This window comes from Balaenoptera ricei, chromosome 3 (assembly GCF_028023285.1).
Source record: "Balaenoptera ricei isolate mBalRic1 chromosome 3, mBalRic1.hap2, whole genome shotgun sequence".
NCBI classification, from domain to species: Eukaryota; Metazoa; Chordata; class Mammalia; order Artiodactyla; family Balaenopteridae; genus Balaenoptera; species Balaenoptera ricei.
In genome coordinates, this window is record NC_082641.1 from 83,351,806 (window position 1) to 83,372,796 (window position 20,991).

Below are 20,991 nucleotides of genomic sequence, written 5' to 3' on the forward strand. Positions count from 1 at the left end.
AAACTAAAGCAACCCCAGATGTCCACTGGTTTGAAGGTATGGTAACCCTCAGTTTTTGGATCTTAAAAATCTTTCATTAAATTTTCACAGGAACTTTATGGTAGTTATCTAGTTAGTTTTACTCCAAGGATTAAAACTGCACATGTCAACCAAGTCTATTAAGTCTGCTATGATTCACCACATTTTTTCTGGCATATTTTTCAATGTTCTTAGACAACTATTTTTAAATCTATAAGCTAGGTAATATGAAAAAAAATGTATACTGTTTCTCACATTCTGGTTTACCCCCAGCAGAAAGATGAAATCCTACATCTCTGTTGAGATAAATGTTCAATGTATTTATTACACACAATATCATTAAAGATATGTGTACATATGCACAGACATATATTTATGTGTGTATATGAACATATAAATGTGTATAACCACACACACACATACAGACATCTGTGTTGGTTCTAAAAGAAATCTGAAGTACTGTTACAGATTATTTCAATTAATGATTTCTATTTATTTATGTAAAAATCTTTTCTTGCAATCTTAAACTTATCTTTATATAGAAAAAGGAATGCCATTTCACTAATCCATATTTCAAATATCCAAGATTGTGCTGTTTTGTCATATAATTCTTACATACCTTATTCATTGTAGTCTCTTATATCATATTATATATTTCCCTCAGGTCTTTTTAAAGTTATCACATTATCTATTAATGCATAACATTACCTATTATGTACTACTAGTAATGTGAATATTATTTCTTCCCAGGCTATTAAATTTAACAAAGATAAAATCTTTAGAGTGTAGATGTAGTACAACAAAATTCTATTGGATTTTCTTAAACCATTTAATTGTATTAAAAAGAAATCATATTTAGGTAAACTGATATGCATTCTTTTTTTAAAAATTTTATTTATTTTTTGGCAGTGTTGGGTTTTCGTTGCTGCGCGCGGGCTTTCTCTAGTTGCAGCAAGCGGGGGCTACTCTTCATTGCAGTGCGCGTGCTTCTCATTGCGGTGGCTTCTCACATGTGGAGCACGGGCCCTAGAGTGCGCAGGCTTCAGTAGTTGCAGTGCGTGGGCTCAGTAGTTGTGGCGTGCGGGCTCTAGGGCACGTGGGCTTCAGTAGTTGTGGCACACAGGCATAGTTGCTCCGCGGCATGTGGGATCTTCCCGGACCAGGGATAGAACCCGTGTCCCCTGCATTGGCAGGCGGATTCTTAACCACTGCGTCACCAGGGAAGTCCTGATATGCATTCTAATCCACAACTAGAAGTAAACTTGCATTTGAGAACGGTTTAGTGATTTGTATATATTTTTAATGTGTCCATGGTGTATCAATTAAAAGCAACAAATATTTATTGTGTTTTTATTATATACACTGTACTCAGTAAGAATAAGAGAAGTTCCCTGACTTCGAGCGACATAAAGTATAGTTGAGAAAAAATATAACAATGTAAAAAGGTAAATAATATTTCACTTCTATAACAGAAGTGATGTTATAAAGATGTATGTGAGGAACTGCTAAATTGATTTTTCAACAGTAATTGAATGTGAGGTATAAAGGAAGAAGAATCTTTTTCAGTTGGAGTGGTCAGGGGCCTTTTTTTTTCTTTTAAATTAAGGTAAGAACACAACAAATTTTAAGTGTACGATGCATTATTGTTGACATAGGTACAATGTTGTACAGCAGATCTCTCGAACTTATTCATTTTACTTGACTGAAACTTTATGCCTGGCTTCTGAATGGAGGAGGTGGGCCAGGAAGGAAAGACTAGGCACAGCATGACACCACTAGAGGGATAAAGAAGGGCATCCAGAAATACACAAACATACTGCCTCATTAAGGTATGTAAGGAAGTAAGGTAAAGTAAGGTAAAGACACAAGTTACCTTTGGATGTCTTTTGGAAACAGAATTTGTACAACCTGCATAGCAGGGAGAAAAATATTGGATTCCATTTCCTCCACAGATAGGATAATAATATGATCGCAGGCAGTTACAATTGGCATTACAAGGAGCGGTCAAGTTTCCCAGTTCTCCTGTCCTGTCAACAAGAAATAAAAGATGGGTAAATTATCTATGTTCTAACTTTTAATGAACAGTTCAGAAGCATTCTTATATCTTGCCATTCAATCATTTATTCACTCACTCAACACTTCATTTAATTACTGAACAACTGAAACAAACAGAATGTCTGCCTTTTCACATAGAGCTTAATTAACTTCTTGTGGAAGAGACAGGCAGTAGAAACAATAGCTGTATAATATAACGTCTGTCAATGATTTAAAAAACATAGGCAGAGTAAGCAAATAAAGCAGTTTCTCATTTGGTACCAGATAATTCTTTTTTTTTCTATCTTTCTTTTTTTTTTTTTTGGTTGGGGGGTGAGGGAGGGCTGGTTCTGTGGATTGTAGGCTATTTAGCAGCATCCCTGGCCTCTACCCACTGGATGCCAATAGCATCCCCTTAGTTGTGACAACCAAAATGTATCCAGACACTGCCAAATTTCCCTGGGATGTGAGTGAAATTTTAAACCTGGAAGGATGAATACAATTGTAATCTTCAGCATACTCACTTTATCAATGGGAAAACTGAGTCCCAGAGAAACTAATTTACTTTTCTTTCTTTTCCAAATATAATACTCCTGGTTGCCAGGCTCGGTGTTGTTCCATGCTGCCTCTTAATAGGAGGAACATCTTTTAAAATATAAAGGGTTACCCTAGGCAAAGATACTTCTCCAATCCCTTATTTATTTATTCATTAAACCAATATATATTGAGCAAGTGCTAGGCCCTATGCTAGGTATTGAGACTACAAAGCTGATAAGACAGTCACCATTCTCAAAGATTTCACAGTCTAGGAGTAGAGTGGACACAAATTTATACACTAATATGGTTATAGACTGTGGTTCTAGATATCAACAAAGTGTATTTTAGATATCTGCACTGAGGAATGACACTTAAAACAAGCCAAAGTTTAGATAAGAGGGTCTGAAGGAGCATCTGCCTGAGATAAGTCTTAAAGAATGAGTAAGAGTTAGCTGAGTAAATGGGGAAGGTGAAGGGTACTTCAGAGAAGCTGATGAAAGTCAAAAGGTGAGAAATAGCATTCTATATGGAGAAATATGAATGATGTCTGAGGCAGAGAGTGATAGGAAATGTAGTTGGAAAAGAGTCATGGACCAGATTGTTGAAAGCCTCATGGGCCTTGTTAAAAACAATGGGCTTTAACTTATTTTGAAAAGGTAATCAAGTATTTTAGACTGAAAAGTGGCAATGTGAAAAGTACATTTTAAAGAAATAACCCTAGCAGTTATACAGAGTTTGAATTTGGAGGAAGGGGACTAGTTACAATACCCTAGGCAATAAATTATGATAATGTGTAGGAGAACTAAAATAGAATTTTGATTAAAAAAAAACAGATTTGAGAAATATTTTGGATGTAGAATCAGTATGATTTGGTGTTTGGTTGACTGAAGATAGGAACAGGATGGAAAAGTCAAGAGTGACTCCTAGTGTCTAACTTGGCATTTTGGTAGAGAAGAACTAGTTTTGGGGAAGAGGTGATGGGTATGGTTTTATACATACTGAGATTAAGAGTCTCAAATTTGGTGAAGAAATCTGGCCTGGAGCCAGGTATCTTAATATCCATTTGCATATAGAGGTAGCTGAAACTCTGAGAATGATAAGATCAACCATATAAAGAGTGGGAAGAGTACAGAGAGGTCTTGGGAGTTCATTTATTTCATGAATACGTAGTGAGCTCCAATCATGTGCTAGACTCAAAGTGGTGGAAATATATCTAAAATAATAAAGAAATAGAAATAAAGATAGAGGAAGGAAGGGAGGGAAGGAGGGAGGGAGGAAGGAAGGAAGGAAGGAAGGCAGGGAGGGAGGGAGGGAGAGAGGGAGGCAGGGAGGGGGAAAGCAAGGAAGGGAGGAAGGGAAGATGGAGTGAGGGAGGAATAAAATTCCCTGCAACCATGAAGCCAAGTTTCTTGCACTGGGGATCAAAAACAGTAAAGGAATTAAAAAAAAAAAAAAAAAAAAGTAAATGAGCGATTTAAGTATCAGAAGATAATAACTGCTATGTTGCAAAATGATGATACTTAAGGAGTAAGTGGAGAACAAGAAGCTCATGAAGGAAATAGATTAAAGAGAAGGATATAAAACAAATGGGGAACAAATCAGTAGGGAGTTTGAAGGAAAGGATGATCAAAGAGTAAATTTTAAGTAATTCGTCTCTCTGCTTAGAGTCTCTCTGTCTTCAAATCTACTCCACAGGCTGCTGCTAGATGTCTTTATCAAGCATGATTCCATTCATGAAAGCAATCAGGATAGTCTCTGCCCACATCTAGTTTACAATATAGATGTAGAAATAAGGTGACAGAAAAACTGTCCCTGCAACTCTAGAAATAGCCTCTATACAATAATTTTTAAATTAAAAATTTCCAATATATAATCCCCATATTATTGATAAATGATTACTAAGAACATGAAAGTTTAAGACAGTCTGAGGCAAACTACAGTAGAAACAAAGAAATATAGAATATATTCCTTATTATCAAGGGTTAATCACTTTAGCCTACACATTTTCTAAAGGTTTATTTCATAAAGTAAAGGGGAAGCTATTACCAGGAAAATAGCCAATGCCTGTGAAGTTTATTAAATTTTCTTAACATATACATATTCTTTTTAAAATGTATAAAATATCTTAAATTTTTAAAAATTGAATATTAAAAGTATTTAAAATATATCATTTTGATTATACACAAAATATATTTAATAATTTTAAAAATACACATAAATGTGTGTTTATACATACATATATGTATATATGAGAAACATGTTTATCACGAATAGCTGAATTTAAACATTAATGTCTTATGTGAATCCAAACTATTATTCTATAATTATGTTTCTACAATAAGCAAAGATTTCCCTAAATCTACTGCAACTCCTTGAAAGACATGCCTCTTTAAGGCGCTGTTTCAGATAAGCAATGAAATTCTAGCTATAGGCCAGATAGGGAAAAAATATTGTGTGTACTTACTACAAACCCTGCAACTTCACAACCTCTCTTTCTCCCACTTCACTAAGGAGTTATTCCTTGAGCTTCTCAGTCTGTTCTTTCATTGTACTTTTTCTTATACACATGTTTCTTGCATAAGGTTATTATGACTAAGCTGTCCATGATATGGACATTTTTTTTTTTTACCTTTTTTTTTTTAATAACTATATTTTTTCTTCCCTCTCTTTGTTTTTTGCCAAGTGCTATTTAAATTTATTTATTTATTTTTATTTATGGCTGTGTTGGGTCTTCGTTTCTGTGCGAGGGCTTTCTCTAGTTGTGGCAAGCGGGGGCCGCTCTTCATCGCGGTGCGCGGGCCTCTCACTGTCGCGGCCTCTCTTGTTGCGGAGCACAGGCTCCAGACGCGCAGGCTCAGTAGTTGTGGCTCACGGGCCTAGTTGCTCCGCGGCATGTGGGATCTTCCCAGACCAGGGCTCGAACCCGTGTCCCCTGCATTGGCAGGCAGATTCTCAACCACTGCGCCACCAGGGAAGCCCGATATGGACATTTTAATATGCAGGGCACATAGCTAAATCAAGAATCTGGGACCACAGAGAAAAATGATCTGACAATTTCACACCTCCATTGTGACTTCAAGCCTTATCTCTTTATTAATAGAATCTACACACACCCGCACACACATCCCGTGTGTGTGAATGTGCGTGTGTACATGTGTATACTCACTTTCAGTTTTTTCACCACTAAGAATGTGTATGTAATTAAGCTCTGTCTCTATGTCCCAGATCGTGATATCTCTCGATGTCCAGCCCCCACAGGCACCTCGAACTGACACCACCTCACTTGCTTTCCCTCCTGATTAGGCTAAGGCCACTCATCCGGTAGTGACTCTTGTTTAAGGTAGAAAATATCAGATGGATTCACATCCACATCACCTGTGCATCAAGGTGATAGAGTAGTATTAAACTATCCAGAAGTTTCTGTACTTCTAAAAGGAACATACAAAAAAAGTGGTTTCTTGGGGTACATTTGGGTGAAGTTTATAGGTGTCAGTCAGGTTCTGCACAACTTACCTCTATCTATCTTTCGACCTTTCCAGGTATCTTTCTACTATTTCCAGACACATGACCTAAGTGCCATTCAAACTGGTCCCTGAATCTAGCCTTCACTTTCTAGCATTTATGCTTTGGCTTAACATATTCCTTTGCCATTCCCTCTTTCCCAAATCTTTCTCTCTCAAGCTTTTTGTATACTTAGAGGATATTTTAGCCCTATTTCTCTATTATGCCATGAAGCCATTCCTAAATCTAATTAAAGAAACTGAAAAGCTCTTTTTAATTCCATAGCCTTTTATATCTCTCACCACCTAATTCATTGTTCATTCACTGTTTTGTTTCCCAATCTATCCTGCTACCCTGGAAACTCCTTTAGAGTAGGAATTTTGCCATAAAAGTCTGCCAGAGGAAGCAGTCGATGAATTGTTGAACAAATGTAATGGAGCTGGACTAAACACTGCTTTAGAACATTTTTCATTAATATAAAAGAATGACAGACATGAACAGTAGCTACAAATCATGATAAATGTTATTGGCAAACTTTTCAAAACAAACTTTTCCCTTTATTTAGGTTATCTGAATGCCATATTAATACAAAATTAGAGAGTCCTTAACCTGGAGCACCATCCCCTTCAACAGTCTCAAAGACATATATTCAAACAATTAAAGCAGCACCGTAGGCCATAAAATACACTGCTGGGCAATGTCCTACAGCCTGATCCTCTACTTGTGGCTTAGGATTTCAAAGCAAAACAAACAAGGCAAAGAAAGATAAAATGGTCAAACCAGTTATAGGTAGAAATATGTTTACAGGTCATAACAACAAAAAGTTATTTATTTCTCTATAATAAACATGAACTTCTAAAGTAAACACAACAGTGATTAGTATCACCTAGCTCTAGCTTCATTTTAATTTCTCTACTAGCCTATTTTCAATCCATCTAATAAGAGAATTTCACCATAGGGAGTTTTAAAATTTAAATCAATAGGAACATAAAATGTGAAATTCTCCCTAGGATGTTGAATCCATTACGGACAAAGATTCTGTAATATTAATCTTTGTATCCCTGAGAATAGTACTCAGTATAGAATAGTTGTTTCTTAAATTCTTTCTGAAAAAATATCCAACTGTTAATATGATATCAATTACTGAAACTAAAAATAAAAACTACATATTCTTACATAGGAAAAGCAGCCTTCCAACTTTTTTAAAAAAGCCAATTTCTTATCATTTTATTTAAGAAAGCATATACTTGGAAATACACACATAGTTTTTTCCTCTGATATTAATATCAAAAAGCAGTGAAATATATTTACCCATTATATGATTCAGATACACCTGCAAATGGCTCATTTTCACAGTTGGCATAAACAAATACAAAAGTCAGTGCAAGTGCAGTTATAGACGTGAGCAAAGCAAACTTCATTATGTTTTTACACGTCATTTTGAATTTCGAAACAAGGATACCACCTAAAATCTGACCAAGAGCAGCTCCGGGAATTAAAACAGTCCCTAATGAGAAAGAAGACACAGTGAGAAAACATACACGTATACTGAGTAACTTATACCAACAATTGGAAAACATCAAAAGCAAGTAGTACTATGGTTTTAACATCTGAAAGCACTCATGTGATTTAGAAACAACATGAGTAAATGAGTTAACGGTTATATTAAGTAAGAGATTAATAAAGTTAATGTTTTGAATATTAAGATTAATATATATTCGCTTTAGCTCTGTATATAGAATTTGTATCTCTCAAATTCATACAATAGATTGTCTAATGTCAGAAAATTGGAAACTTTTATCAAAATCAGTGTAAAGTTTAAACTTCAAGGAGTGGGCTATCCAAAATTTTATGCTATTTTAATAAATATCTAATGTGGTAAAGTAAGATTATTAGATTAAGCTAGAACAAAGAAAATGTTTTACCTGCAAGGGTAGCTGCAGAGCTGGAAGACAATCCAAACTGATTTTCTATAAATTTAGGTAAAAATGTAGCAAATCCAGTAGTAACTAAGGCTTCTGAGCAAGTTGATAGAACTAAACACATAAAGACAGTATTCCTCATCAAATTCTAAAGAAAAAATACAGTTCACCAAATGAATAACTATGATTATACTCCAAAATGCAGCATTAGAATGGTAGATACCATGATGAAATAGCACATTTTAAATACACACAATATAATTATTTGTAAAATTTCAGCATTTTCTTTAGCATAAAAGTATAAATACTGATCACTAATAGTTTTATACATACAATGTTGAGAAAATTTATACATGGAGCACCTAGAAAATTGACAGATGATTAATCAGTAGGGTGAATGTGCCTTGATCATATGCAAGGGACCAGGGAAAGGAGGTAAAAGCTGGCTTGGAAAGTTCTCTTCCCCAGTCTTACTATATATCTCCATACAATAAACCTACCCCATATTCGATTTTTTTTAATTGTGTTCTGAATTTCTATGTCCAGTAAATGAAGAATTGACTGTGAGGAAAGATGAGAGTGGTCTCTAAATATCAAACTTTTGGTACTGCTCCACAAGTATTGCTCTCGGTAGTTAAGAACCTTAGGTATAGAGTTAAGCAATTTTCAATAAGGGTCTATATTGCTGGAGTTCTCAGAACCTTATTAATCTACCAGAGGGGAGTATAGTGATTCAGTTATTTCACAATATTTAACCATAAAGTGAAAAACCACAAAGTATAGTTCTAGAATATTCAATGCAAAAAAATTTCATAAAACTGAGCAACACACACACAAAGGAGTCACAAAAAGGCAAGATAAGACATTTAGAAGTCAGAGCCAGATGATCGAACATAGGAATAACAATAGTGACAAAAGGAAAAAAAGTACCTGAATGAAGAAATGCAATAATTTTTTAAAATAATGAGTAGAAAATATTTAAGTTTTCAGACTGAAAAAGATAATGGACTCCAAGCAAGGATTAATGGAAAAACGATACATATTTAGGAATAAACTAGTGAATTTCCTGAAATCAAAGAGAAATGAAAAAATTTACAAATTTGCAGATAGAAATAACTAAGAATCACATTAGCTTGAAACTTCTCAACTGCAACATATTTAACTAGAAAAGAGCCAAACAACATCTACAGACTACTAAAATTAAAGGAGTATGATCTGAAAGTATCCATCCAGTCAGAAATATCATTCTGACATTCAAGGATGCTTAGATGGCATCCTATCTGAGAAAAACCAGCAATAAAATGCTGTATCTTTAGAGATCTGAATCAGAATCAAGATCTCAAAGCACGAGAACATAAGGATAAAAAAAACCTTGGTCAGTAATGACTCTTGATACATATAAGAATTTATAAAATAAATTAAATAGAAATATATGAAATAGAACAGAACTACTATAAAAGAAAATAACAGTAATTAGAATTAAAAATTATAAACAATTTCAGCAAAACACAAGAATGTGCCTGTATGGAAGAGGAGGAAGGAGAGTTAAAAGTAGGATGAATGGAGTAAAAACATTTTAAGGCTTTCATTTGAGGAGGAAAAAAATAATGAAAAGTAAATAAGTTCAAATCTTGAAAAGGTAAAATTATAAACTCCCTTATGTACAAAACTTTTATGATGCTAAATAGAAAGAATACTTCTCTGCCGAGTTCAATAAAACAGACCATAACACTTTTGTTTCTTTAACCTCAAATTCAAAACAAGTAACCACTAACCGCCACTTCTTTCACAAGGGAAAAATATTGGTTTGGCATTCTCAAAAACATATTTACAATTCAATGATAATTGATCCATCCATTACACAAGGGAAATGGCATGGGATAATGGACTACATGCTAACGAGGAGCCACTGAATATTGAAATTGCCAGTAAGATAACTCATGTTCTTCCAACCAATCTACTCTGGAATAGTTTTCATTTACTCAAAGCACAATACAATTAAATCTGAAGAGGTTTTTATAAGAGCTAGAACTATAGTAAATAAGCAAGCAAGAGTGCATTATGATAATATTTGTGTGTATGGATATACTGTTTACATATATTTGTAATATATACATATATCTACATATATATGTGTGTATAGGGGTGTGTGTGTGTGTGTGTGTGTGTGTGTGTGTGTGTGTGTGTACAGTGTTATTTTACCTTTAGAGCAGCTGGAAAATCTTTAAAACTTTGTCCAAAATTCCCATCTGTATGTTGTAAAGAATTACTCTGATGAATCTGGGAAGTTTTTCCATCTTGAATTTCTGCTGTACCTAAAAAAATAGTAAATTTACCCGCTCTACTTGCTTTCTAATGATTCTTTCTCATCCTTTATGCATTAAACAAAGAATGTTTAAAGCTTTTCTCTTCTACTCTAATTCTAACATGTTTTTTAGATGAAATAATATTTACTACCTATTATCATGTCTTTAATTTTTAATAATAGTACCATGAATAAATCTGAGAAAACAGTCAATACATAGACTCATAAGTTGGATGGCCCAGGGTAGAAAGAAATCAACGAGTCCATCTACTTCTACTCTGCCTACTTTTCTTCTGCCCATTTCCAGAAGTTAATCATCTATCCTGTTACATCTATTCTGTTACATATAACAGAAACAACTAAGTGCCTTCAGCCTGGAGAAAAATACTTCTATAGATATGTATATGAACCACATGATTATAAAGAAACAAAATCTCACAGAGAAAGGAATAGATATTCTTTTCTATTCATCTTTTCTTTTTGGACAGATTTTTAGTATTGAAATTTGGTGAAAATAAGTATACAAAAGCATGACCTTGGTGACAATTGAAAAAAAAGTACATGTACTATCATTAACAAATAATTAACATCAATAATTTAAAGCCAATTGGCTCTTGAAGTTACTAACTGAATACAAACTAATAGTTTAAAAGATATTATATCTCACATAAACATAAAGCAAGATTCCAGATAACACATAAGATACAAATTTAGTATTTAATAAAGAGGTGACTATGTACAGTTTATTGGGTATTAAATGAAAATAAAGAAAAAACATGAATATTAAGATTGTTACCCAATATTTCCTAAAATAAAGACAGATATTCAAAAGTTTGCATAGGCAGACAACTGAGATTCTATTAAAAAAAATAGTGAATTTTCTAGGGTTCTTAGTAATCATGTAGAAAGCAATACTTGGCCTAGAATTGGAATAAAACTCCCTGGTTTTAAAGAAAATATTTTTACCTGGTAAGTGTTTTGGAAAGCAAGAAAAAGGTATTATCAAAGACCAGGCAAAGATCCAAGACATAAGAAATCCAATCCACCATGCCCCCAGCCATCGCGGATCATCCTCAGCGATATCAATGCTATATGACAGAAAAACAAGAGGTAAAAGTCAACTCTATCTTGTTAATTAAAACTCAGTCACGATAATTATATAATTTATAATTCAAATGCATATATAGAGAAATATTATTATATTATCCAAAATTTCAAGTGGAGCCATTTTGAAGAATCACAATGGATAGCAGGCATAAATGAGAGCTCTAAGAATAATGATTTACAAAGTATTCCACATGGCAAATACAACACAAGTTTTAAATATTTAATAGTAAATATATGTATGTTGACTATTTGAAAGCATGCATGGAATTTCTGAACATTCTTTATCTAACTTTGGCTACATTTTTCTTCTCTGAATATTATAATATTTAGTATATGTATAGAATACTAAATACACCTCACAGCAAATCACTGATTTTTGTTAAAAGCCCATACACTATGCCCCAATTGTGGCATTCATTTGAATGTAAAATTCTTCTGAAAGTGATAATATGTTAACAGTTTGTTATAATGGTTGTCATATTTTTATATCAACAGGCTCTTCCCCAAAACACATCATTTCTACAACTCATTTCACTCCACTGAAATTAAAACCCAGCTTTCTGCTGAAGGGCTTTCTCTGTACACCTTTTTATATAGTCTCTAAAAGATTAACCTAGGGCTACAAACATCAGTATCTTTGTATTGTACCACCTTCTGAAATTTTTTATTAACCTATAGTCTCTAAAAGATTAACCTAGGACTAACAGCTAAAGAACAAATCACGTACTGTGACCACATTTTCTTATTCATTGCTCACAGTCATGCAAAGGACTGTGTAGTTACAGTAAAATGAGAAAGTATGGCCTCAGCAAAGGCCACTAACTTCTCTATTCAGGAAAAGGAGAAGGTAAGTGGGTAAGAAGGGGGTTTTGGAGTCAAAAAGATCTACTTCATTTCATGCCTTGGCCACTTACCAAGTTCTGTGTATCAACTACCTTATAAGATTATTAAGAGGATTAAATAAAATGGCATGTAAAATAAAGTTACACACAAAACCTATGTTGTCTAGAACACAGTATGGGATAAATAAACATTACCTATTATTATCCTCCAGTGTTAAAGCTGAACAATTGTGATCTCTATGATATTATCAGCGCTACTATAGCACTTAGTCTGAGAATCATAAACTCTTGAGACTCTTCAGGCTATCTACCTACAGCTAAATATACTGAAAGCACACCTAATTTTAATTAAACTATTATTTTTGAACAATGCACAGGGTACTGGTTATGTATTTTGAAAAATTTCACCATCTAACTATTAAGCATCCTTATTTGTGAATAAATACACTATACCAAGAGATGGTGTGGCATTAATTTGTGAAGCAATGCAGCCAAAACAGTACATAAAAATTGTGTGTATTCAGTTTTGTTTCCTGAAAAATCCTTCATGATATTCTGAAGAAATACTATAAAAATATTCCATCTATGGTACTAACATGATTAAAATAATATAAATCTAAATAAAAGAAAAATAGATATTGCCTTGCCTTTGTCCCAAATCAACATCAATGTACATGGCTAGCAACTGTCCTCCCAACACATAGCCAAGAGCAGGGCCTAAAATTGACATGGAATAGCCAATTCCTAGAAAAAGAACAAAGACAATGAAAATGGTCATCTGTGCAACTTTGCTTTGAATGTCTGACAAGTGAAGAAAGAGAAATATTTTACTATAGAAGAACAAAATGATTAGAATTATATGAAAATTACACATATTTTAACTAAAAAATGCCATTTGAGTGGTATCACTTGTCAAGGAGCTTAAAATACATAATTCAAGGTCAAATTTTTTAGACTACAATAATGATGGCAACAAATCCAATAATTATAAATTTATGAAAGTTATATCATGTTAACTCACAGCAGGGGTAGTTCATCTACTATTACCCTTTGTGAACAGTGATAGTAATTACCGGCTACAATTCTTACAGAAGAAAACAAAGTGAAATGAGAAGCCTTTTATACTCTGTACACATTCCAAAAGCATTCTTTATGCTTTAAGCTGATTTAAAACCTGGATCTGGTTCATTAGTCTGTTTCTAAAAGTAAACCATTAAACTCCTTCTCTTAGTGAATCTCCCATTTTAACTTGCAACAGAATTAAACTGACCTTATTTCTCCGATATTTAAAACTTTGTCATATATAACTTTTTACTTTTTGTTAAAAAATTATGCATGCATCAGTATCTTCATATACTACCACCTTCTGAATTTTTTTATTAATTACTGCGATTCTCATTCTCATACACAAAAGAAAAGGAATATACCATACACAAAGTGAAGCATACATCAATGGTAAAAATGACTTATGTACTAGATCAAGGCTCCAAAGTACAGGTCATTCAAGATGATCTGAAAACATATAAGAACTTTTATTTATCTATCAACTACCCTAATTTATATTATAACTATATTTTTAAATGTAAAAAATGTATTGGTAGAAAATTTTAAGTATATAATTTATAAATAAATAAGTATATATATATATATATATATATATATATATATATATATATATGATTCATGCTCAAAAAATTTTATGGCTAAAAGTACATGATTAAAAATGCTGGAAATCAATGATTCCCAAATTATCTTTGGTATAGATCTTTTTATAAATTATTTCCAAAACGGTTTAGACTGATACATTTATAAGGATACCTTATAAGTTTTGTGGAAGTATAAAATTGCTATAGGGCTTCCCTGGTGGCACAGTGGTTAAGAATCTGCCTGCCAGTGCAGGGGACACGGGTTCGGGCCCTGGGCCGGGAAGATCCCACATGCCGTGGAGCAACTGGGCCTGTGCACCACAACTGCTGAGCTTGCGCTCTAGAGCCTGTGGGCCACAACTACTGAAGCCCGCGCGCCTAGAGCCCGTGCTCCGCAACAAGGGAGGCCACCACAACGAGAAGCCTGAGCACCACAATGAGGAGTGGCCCCCGCTTGCCGCAACTAGAGAAAGCCCGCGAGCAGCAACGAAGACCCAACACAGCCAGAATAAATAAATAAATAGATCTATTAAAAAAAAATTGCTATAAAAGTTTCTAAAAGTTTATTTTCACTTTTTGACGTTCTTCATGTTGGCACGGATCTATGCAATTCACACTGAATAGCACTATCTACATCTCCTGCTTTCTCAGTCCTCAGCAATTACTCCTCGGTTAACAATAAAGAATGCTTTGCATATGTTCACAAATATGTTCATAAAAGAAATATATCAAGAAAGCAAAGAATTTAAAGTTTTCAGTTGATGAAAGGTGAATTTGCTATGACCCCAAAATTAAAAATTGTGGTAATGGTGGATGGACTATGGTAGACTAGTATTTCCAACCAAATTGCCCACTAAGAAAAACTTTTAAAAACTGTAAAAATTATTTTTAAATATAAGGCAGATAAAAATAGTGAAGGACCACTGTTTCACGATTCTTAAGAAGAGAGAGATTCAACAAAAATTGGGACTGATTTTTTTTCCTGGGTATGGTGGCTAATTCTATAAGAGGCACAGGGAGGGTAAACTGTCCTTTGCTAGTCTCTAGGAAGTAGGGAAACAAAAGTTGCAGTTTAGGGAGTAGAGCTTATAAACTTCCCCTGTCCTACATTCTAAGTTGGCACCTACGAGGCTATACTCTAAAAGCAAGGATGAGTTAGAAGTAGACTGGCTCACAGAGTAAGTGCAGTTTAGCTTCAAATAAACTCAGTCCCTGAAATTAGATAAAGGGCATCCCAGATTGTAGTGTTCCCATGTACGACAGAGGTTGGAAAGTTATTAAAAGACACACAGAGTGATTCTGAAAAAAAATTCTAGAACTATAAAATACATTTGTCACAATAAAAATGAAATGGATCCACAGCAGATTACTCAGAACTGAACTGAGTATTAACTAAACTGGAAAATATATTATTAAGTCAGTAAATATTTATCAAAAAGCACAGAAAGGGGCTTCCCTGGTGGCGCAGTGGTTGAGAATCTGCCTGCTAATGCAGGGGACACGGGTTCGAGCCCTGGTCTGGGAAGATCCCACATGCCACGGAGCAGCTGGGCCCGTGAGCCACAACTACTGAGCCTGCGCGTCTGGAGCCTGTGCCCCGCAACGGGAGGGGCCGCGATAGTGAAAGGCCCGCGCACCGCGATGAAGAGCGGTCCCCGCACCGCGATGAAGAGTGGCCCCCGCTTGCCGCAACTAGAGAAAGCCCTCGCACGAACCGAAGACCCAATACAGCCAAAAAATAAATAAATAAATAAATAAATAAAATAAAAGTAGCTATATAAAAAAAAAAAAAAAAAAAGCTTTCAAGGTGCTAAAATTTAAAAAAAAAAAAAAAAAAAAGCACAGAAAAAATACAGAAAAGATAGTAAAGGAGAAAGAATACATTAAAAAAACAAAACAAAATCCACAAAGGCCTACCATACATGTAATTGGAGTAACTGGAGTCCCAAGAGAGGAGACAATAGGGCAGAAGTTATATTAATAATCATAGGAAATATTCCAAAACCAATGAAAAATATCAAGCAATATATTCGTGAAGTCATATAAGTTCAAAACAGATGAAATAAATGGAATCTTGCACCTATACACTCAGAGTAAATAAAACAAATGAAAATCAAATATAAGAAAAGAATCTTAAAAATGGTAAACATACATAAGAAACAGTGGAAGTGAATACAGTAGCATAGCACTTTTAAAGTGCTGAAAGAAAATTAATGGCCAACTAATTATCTATTCCCAGTGAAAATATTCATCAGGGAAAAGGGTAAAAAAAAAAAAAACTAGATGAAAAACTAAGAGAATTCATCACAAGCAGACTGTTCCAGTAAATTAACTCAAGACTGTTCTTCAAGTTAAAGGAAAATGATCCCAGACTGAAACTCAGAGTAGCAAAGGAAAGAAGAGCAATAAAAAAAGGTAAACATGTTTATAAGAGTGGATCAATATTTTTAAATAAAACAGTAATACTTATTTCAGGAATTTAAATATAGAAGGGATTACAGTACACAGAAATAACTGAATAAATGTTGGGAACGGAATAAATTTAAAGGGTTGTTTTTTGTTTTTTTATTTTTTTAATGCTATTCTTGTCTGCTTACATTCTTTTTATTTATGTATGTATGTATGGCTGTGTTGGGTCTTCGTTTCTGTGCGAGGGCTCTCTCCAGTTGTGGAGAGCGGGGGCCACTCCTCATCGCGGTGCGCGGGCCTCTCACTATCGGGGCCTCTCGTTGCCGAGCACAGGCTCCAGACGCGCAGGCTCAGTGATTGTGACTCACGGGCCAAGTTGCTCCGCGGCATGTGGGATCTTCCCAGACCAGGGCTCGAACCCGTGTCCCCTGCATTGGCAGGCAGATTCTCAACCACTGCGCCACCAGGGAAGCCCCTATTTAAAGGGTTTTAAGACCTATGTGATGATTAGGAATGTGGTAAAAGTATCAATTAACATTAGAATTTCATGAAATCAAGTTTGCATATAAGGTAATTAGCAGATGAACAGTAAAAGAGCATATACCTAGGAAATTAATGGAGGGGAGAAATGAAATAATAAATATTAAATTATCAAAAAGAAAGAAAAAAAGGGCAAGAAATGAGTGTAGAGCAGATAGGAAGCACATATTAAGATGAAAGATTTAAACACAAAATAACATTAAATGAAATTAAAAGTTCAATTAAAGGACAAAAATTGTAAACCCCAAAAAAGCATTTAAAGAGGAAAAGGTTGTGAGGCTAGAGATGCTGTGTAACCACTTTTTTCCTTCATTCTAATAGGTAGCAAATTTTGACTGTTTTCATTTTGCCCATTTTTGCCTTGTTACATAAAATTGTTTCACACAGAGGAAGGCATGCTACCAGTAATATATACTATTTTAAAAGAAAGAAAAAGGGAGGAAGATTTTGGAAATGGGGAAATGTATACAAATATAAAAAGCATACGAAAGGATTTCAATCAACAAAACCTAATTACCCAATGAAAAGTATCAGTTATCTGAAATTGAAAAAAATTAAAATGAGGTTCCCAGTTTTGTTACTTTTTGGTTTTTTCCTTTACTCTCAAAAATTACCATTCAATGAATTCCTACAGTACAAGAAAGAGATAAGGTAGCAGGCCTTGTGGCTGCTATCTTTAGAAAGACCTGCTTGCAAGTTTGGCTCTCGTCTGGCATCTGGGATCTTAAATGTCCAGAGGGATGCCACAGTTCCCTAACTAATAAAGGTGGCTCACTGTGCTCAAACTGTTTGTATAAACAATGTGGTTTTGTTGAACACTTGTATTCCTTCTGAGAGTCTAGAAATTTTCTATGTGCAAGGCAGAGGGTTCCTACGTGATCAACTACCAATAAAATCCTTGGGCGTTGAATCTCTAATGAACTTAGCTGGTAGAAAACATTTCATACATGTTGTCACAGCTCCTGGCTGGAGGAATTAATTTCAATCCGTAGGGCTCCATGAGGAGGGAGTGGACTCTTGTGAGCTTGCAGCTGGTTGTCTCTACTTCACCTCATATACCTTTTCCCTCTGCTGATTTTGCTTTGTATCTTTCTGCTGTGATAAATCATAGCCCTGAGAACTGTCAAGTCCTAGAGAATTTCAAATCTGGGATGGTCTCGTGGGCCTTCACCCCACCCTCCCATGCTTAAATAATTTTTGAATAACTTCATATTTTGTGTGTTACTAAAATATAAAGATTGAAATTGTTTTATGAGAAGTACTGATTAGAAGAGGACCTCAGAAAGAAAATCTGTGAACTGGGAAGAGTGAAAAGCATCACTAGTAGCTAACTGAAATAAAAGCACTGTTAAGTTAGTAAATGGAGAAGTTGTACAGATCAGCCAGAACGTGTAAAGAGAGAGCATCAGATCTTGCGGAGAGACCAAAGCAAAGCAAGTAGAGAAAACAGGTAGAAGTGCGGTGGTTTCCATATTAGAGATGAGCCTAAGAGATTAGTACCCTCTATCAGGGTTGCATTGAACACATTTGACTTCCAGTGACTACGGCAATAGGTCTTTGTTATAGACTGAAAGTTTGTGTCATCCCAAAATTCATATGTTGAAACCTAATTCCCAATGTAATTGTATTTGGAGGTGGGGCCTTTGGGAAGTGATTAGGTCATAAGAGTGGAGCCCTCAAAAAGGGATTAGTGTGCCCTTAAAAGAAGGCCCCAGAGAGCTCCCTTGTCCCTTCTGCCACAGCTAAAAGTCAGCTGTCTATGAACCAAGAAATGGGCCCTTACCAGATACTAAATCTATGGGCACCCTGATCTTGTATTTCTCAGCCTCCAGGATTGTGACAAATAAATTTCTCTTGCTTGGAAGCCAAACAGTCTATGGTATGCTGTTATAGTAGTCCAAATGGACTAAGTCCCCTACATTAGAATAATAGACTGATAAAGTGAAAATGCATGTGCAAATAAATTACACATTAATTTGGATGTAGGGCCATGCATGGTCTAGTTAACTCTACCAGGAACTTCAGGGATGGAATTTAAGAGAAACTTGTACTGCTAAGAATTAGTTCACAAAGGAAACAAATTGAGTCATACATAAAAAGCATTAATCTGAAATGGAGAACTCCACAGGAGTTTCTGAGTACCATTGTGTGGTTTCTTTTGTTGACTCTAGTCAAGTCCATGTAGGATGAAGTAAGTCAGTAGAACAGCAGAGCTCTATCCCCACACCTGTGTAAATTAGCCTGGGGTACATTCCAGCAATCTAGACAGCCTACTGCTTGGATGGCACTTCCAGGAAGGCTGGCATGCCCCCCACAGGAAACAGAGCAGGATGTCAATAAAAATCATAACCGCATTCAACTGAAGGATATGATACATCAGCATATAATTAAACAAAAAAAGTAATATTGCATTTATCAAATGTAAATACCTATGAAATCACAACTTCTTAATAAGTGTATGTTACGCTTTACTTATAAATTAAACAAGCAGTAAGATAAAATGACACCGAGACATTTACATTAGAAAGCAAACTTACCTATATAGAGAGAAGATTTGTGGGTGGGCACAGAATCATCAATAAAGGCTGTTCCTAGGGTATAAAGAGGAGTTCCTCCTGTTCCCAGCAATAGTTGTCCCAAAATAAAGACATACAAGTAGTAGAAAAGTGAAGAACTTGAAGCAGTACAACTGGTTTTATTCTTTGGTGTTAAGCATGTATCTTTAGGGGAAAAAAAAATTGTGAATTTATCAAAATTTTACCTAATAATTTAAATATCTTACAAATTATACTTGCCTAACATAACCTTCCTTATTTCTTCCGATCACTTCACTTTGATTATACTTAAAATATTTTTAAATACGTACATTATTAAAGAAAATTTATGAAACATTACATCAAAATTTAGAAAATACAGAACAAAACTGAGAAACATCACTTAAGAACCAAAAATAACAAATTGTGTAAACACAAGTGAATCAAGTGGTGCCAGGGAAGGATAGTTTTCAAATTGAAGGGAAAAAAAACACTAGACTTGATTTTTTTACAAGTCATAAATACAATATGACCACCGTACTGATTTTTTCTTTAAAAAGATTTTTTTTTGTTACCACCATATTGATACTATCAGCATGTTAAACACATTTGAAAAGTGTACTTAGACTATAGGATATTTTGGCCAAAACAGTAATTCTCAATATTCACTACATGAGACTTCCATGGTGGCACAATGGTTAAGAATCTGCCTGCCAATGCAGGGGACACGGGTTCGAGCCCTGATCCGGGAAGATCCCACATGCCGCTGAGCAACTAAGCCCGTGCGCCACAACTACTGAGCCTGCGCTCTAGAGCCCGTGAGCCACAATTACTGAGCCCACGTGCCACAACTACTGAAGTCCGTGCGCCTAGAGCCCATGCTCTGCAACAAGAGAAGCCACCGCAATGAGAAGCCTGTGCACCGCAACCAAGAATAGCCACCACTCGCCGCAACTAGAGAAAGCCCGCGCGCAGCAACGAAGACCCAATGCAGACAAAAATTAATTAATTAATTAATTTAAAAAAATATTCACTACAAAGCAGTAATATTTAGAAGTTATGTGTACTTCTTTTTTACAGGTCAAACTATTTTATTACATTTATATTTCGAAGCAATCTTTGGGCCTATAGGATGTTTTTTTGAATATTTTAAAAGGAAAAATTATCTTTTTTTTTTCTTTTTTTCCTTTTATTGAAGTATAGATTTACAATGTTGTGTTAGTTTCTGGTGTTTAGCAAAGTGACTCAGTTATACATATATATACATATTCTTTTTCATATTCTTTTCCATTATGGTTTATTACAGGATATTGAATGTATTTAGTTCCCTGTGCTATACAGTAGGACCTTTTTGTTTATCTATTTTTATATAGATTGTATCTGCTAATCCCAAACTCTCAATTTATCCCTCCCCCACCTATTTTCCCTAAGGGGGGTAACCCTAAGTTTGTTTTCTATGTCTGTGAGTCTGTTTCTGTTTTATAAATAAGTTCATTTGTATTGTATTTTAGGTTCCACATATAAATGATATCATATGGTGTTTATCTTTCTTGCTCTGGCTTACTGCACTTACTATGATAATCTCTAGGTCCATCC

General features: G+C 34.8%; 1 protein-coding gene across 1 annotated transcript in view; it reads right to left on the bottom strand.

Moving 5' to 3' along the window:
• The window catches only part of SLCO4C1 (solute carrier organic anion transporter family member 4C1), a 61,764-nt gene that overhangs the window by 7,325 nt on the left and 33,448 nt on the right, over positions 1–20,991 (bottom strand). Inside the window, exons 3-9 of the mRNA XM_059919402.1 lie at positions 19,399–19,581; positions 12,914–13,010; positions 11,284–11,405; positions 10,215–10,327; positions 8,016–8,160; positions 7,402–7,597; positions 1,892–2,045 (exon numbers count right to left, since the gene is read on the bottom strand). Coding sequence (XP_059775385.1) covers positions 1,892–2,045; positions 7,402–7,597; positions 8,016–8,160; positions 10,215–10,327; positions 11,284–11,405; positions 12,914–13,010; positions 19,399–19,581 — 1,010 coding nt within the window. The remainder of the gene's footprint in view (positions 1–1,891; positions 2,046–7,401; positions 7,598–8,015; positions 8,161–10,214; positions 10,328–11,283; positions 11,406–12,913; positions 13,011–19,398; positions 19,582–20,991) is intronic.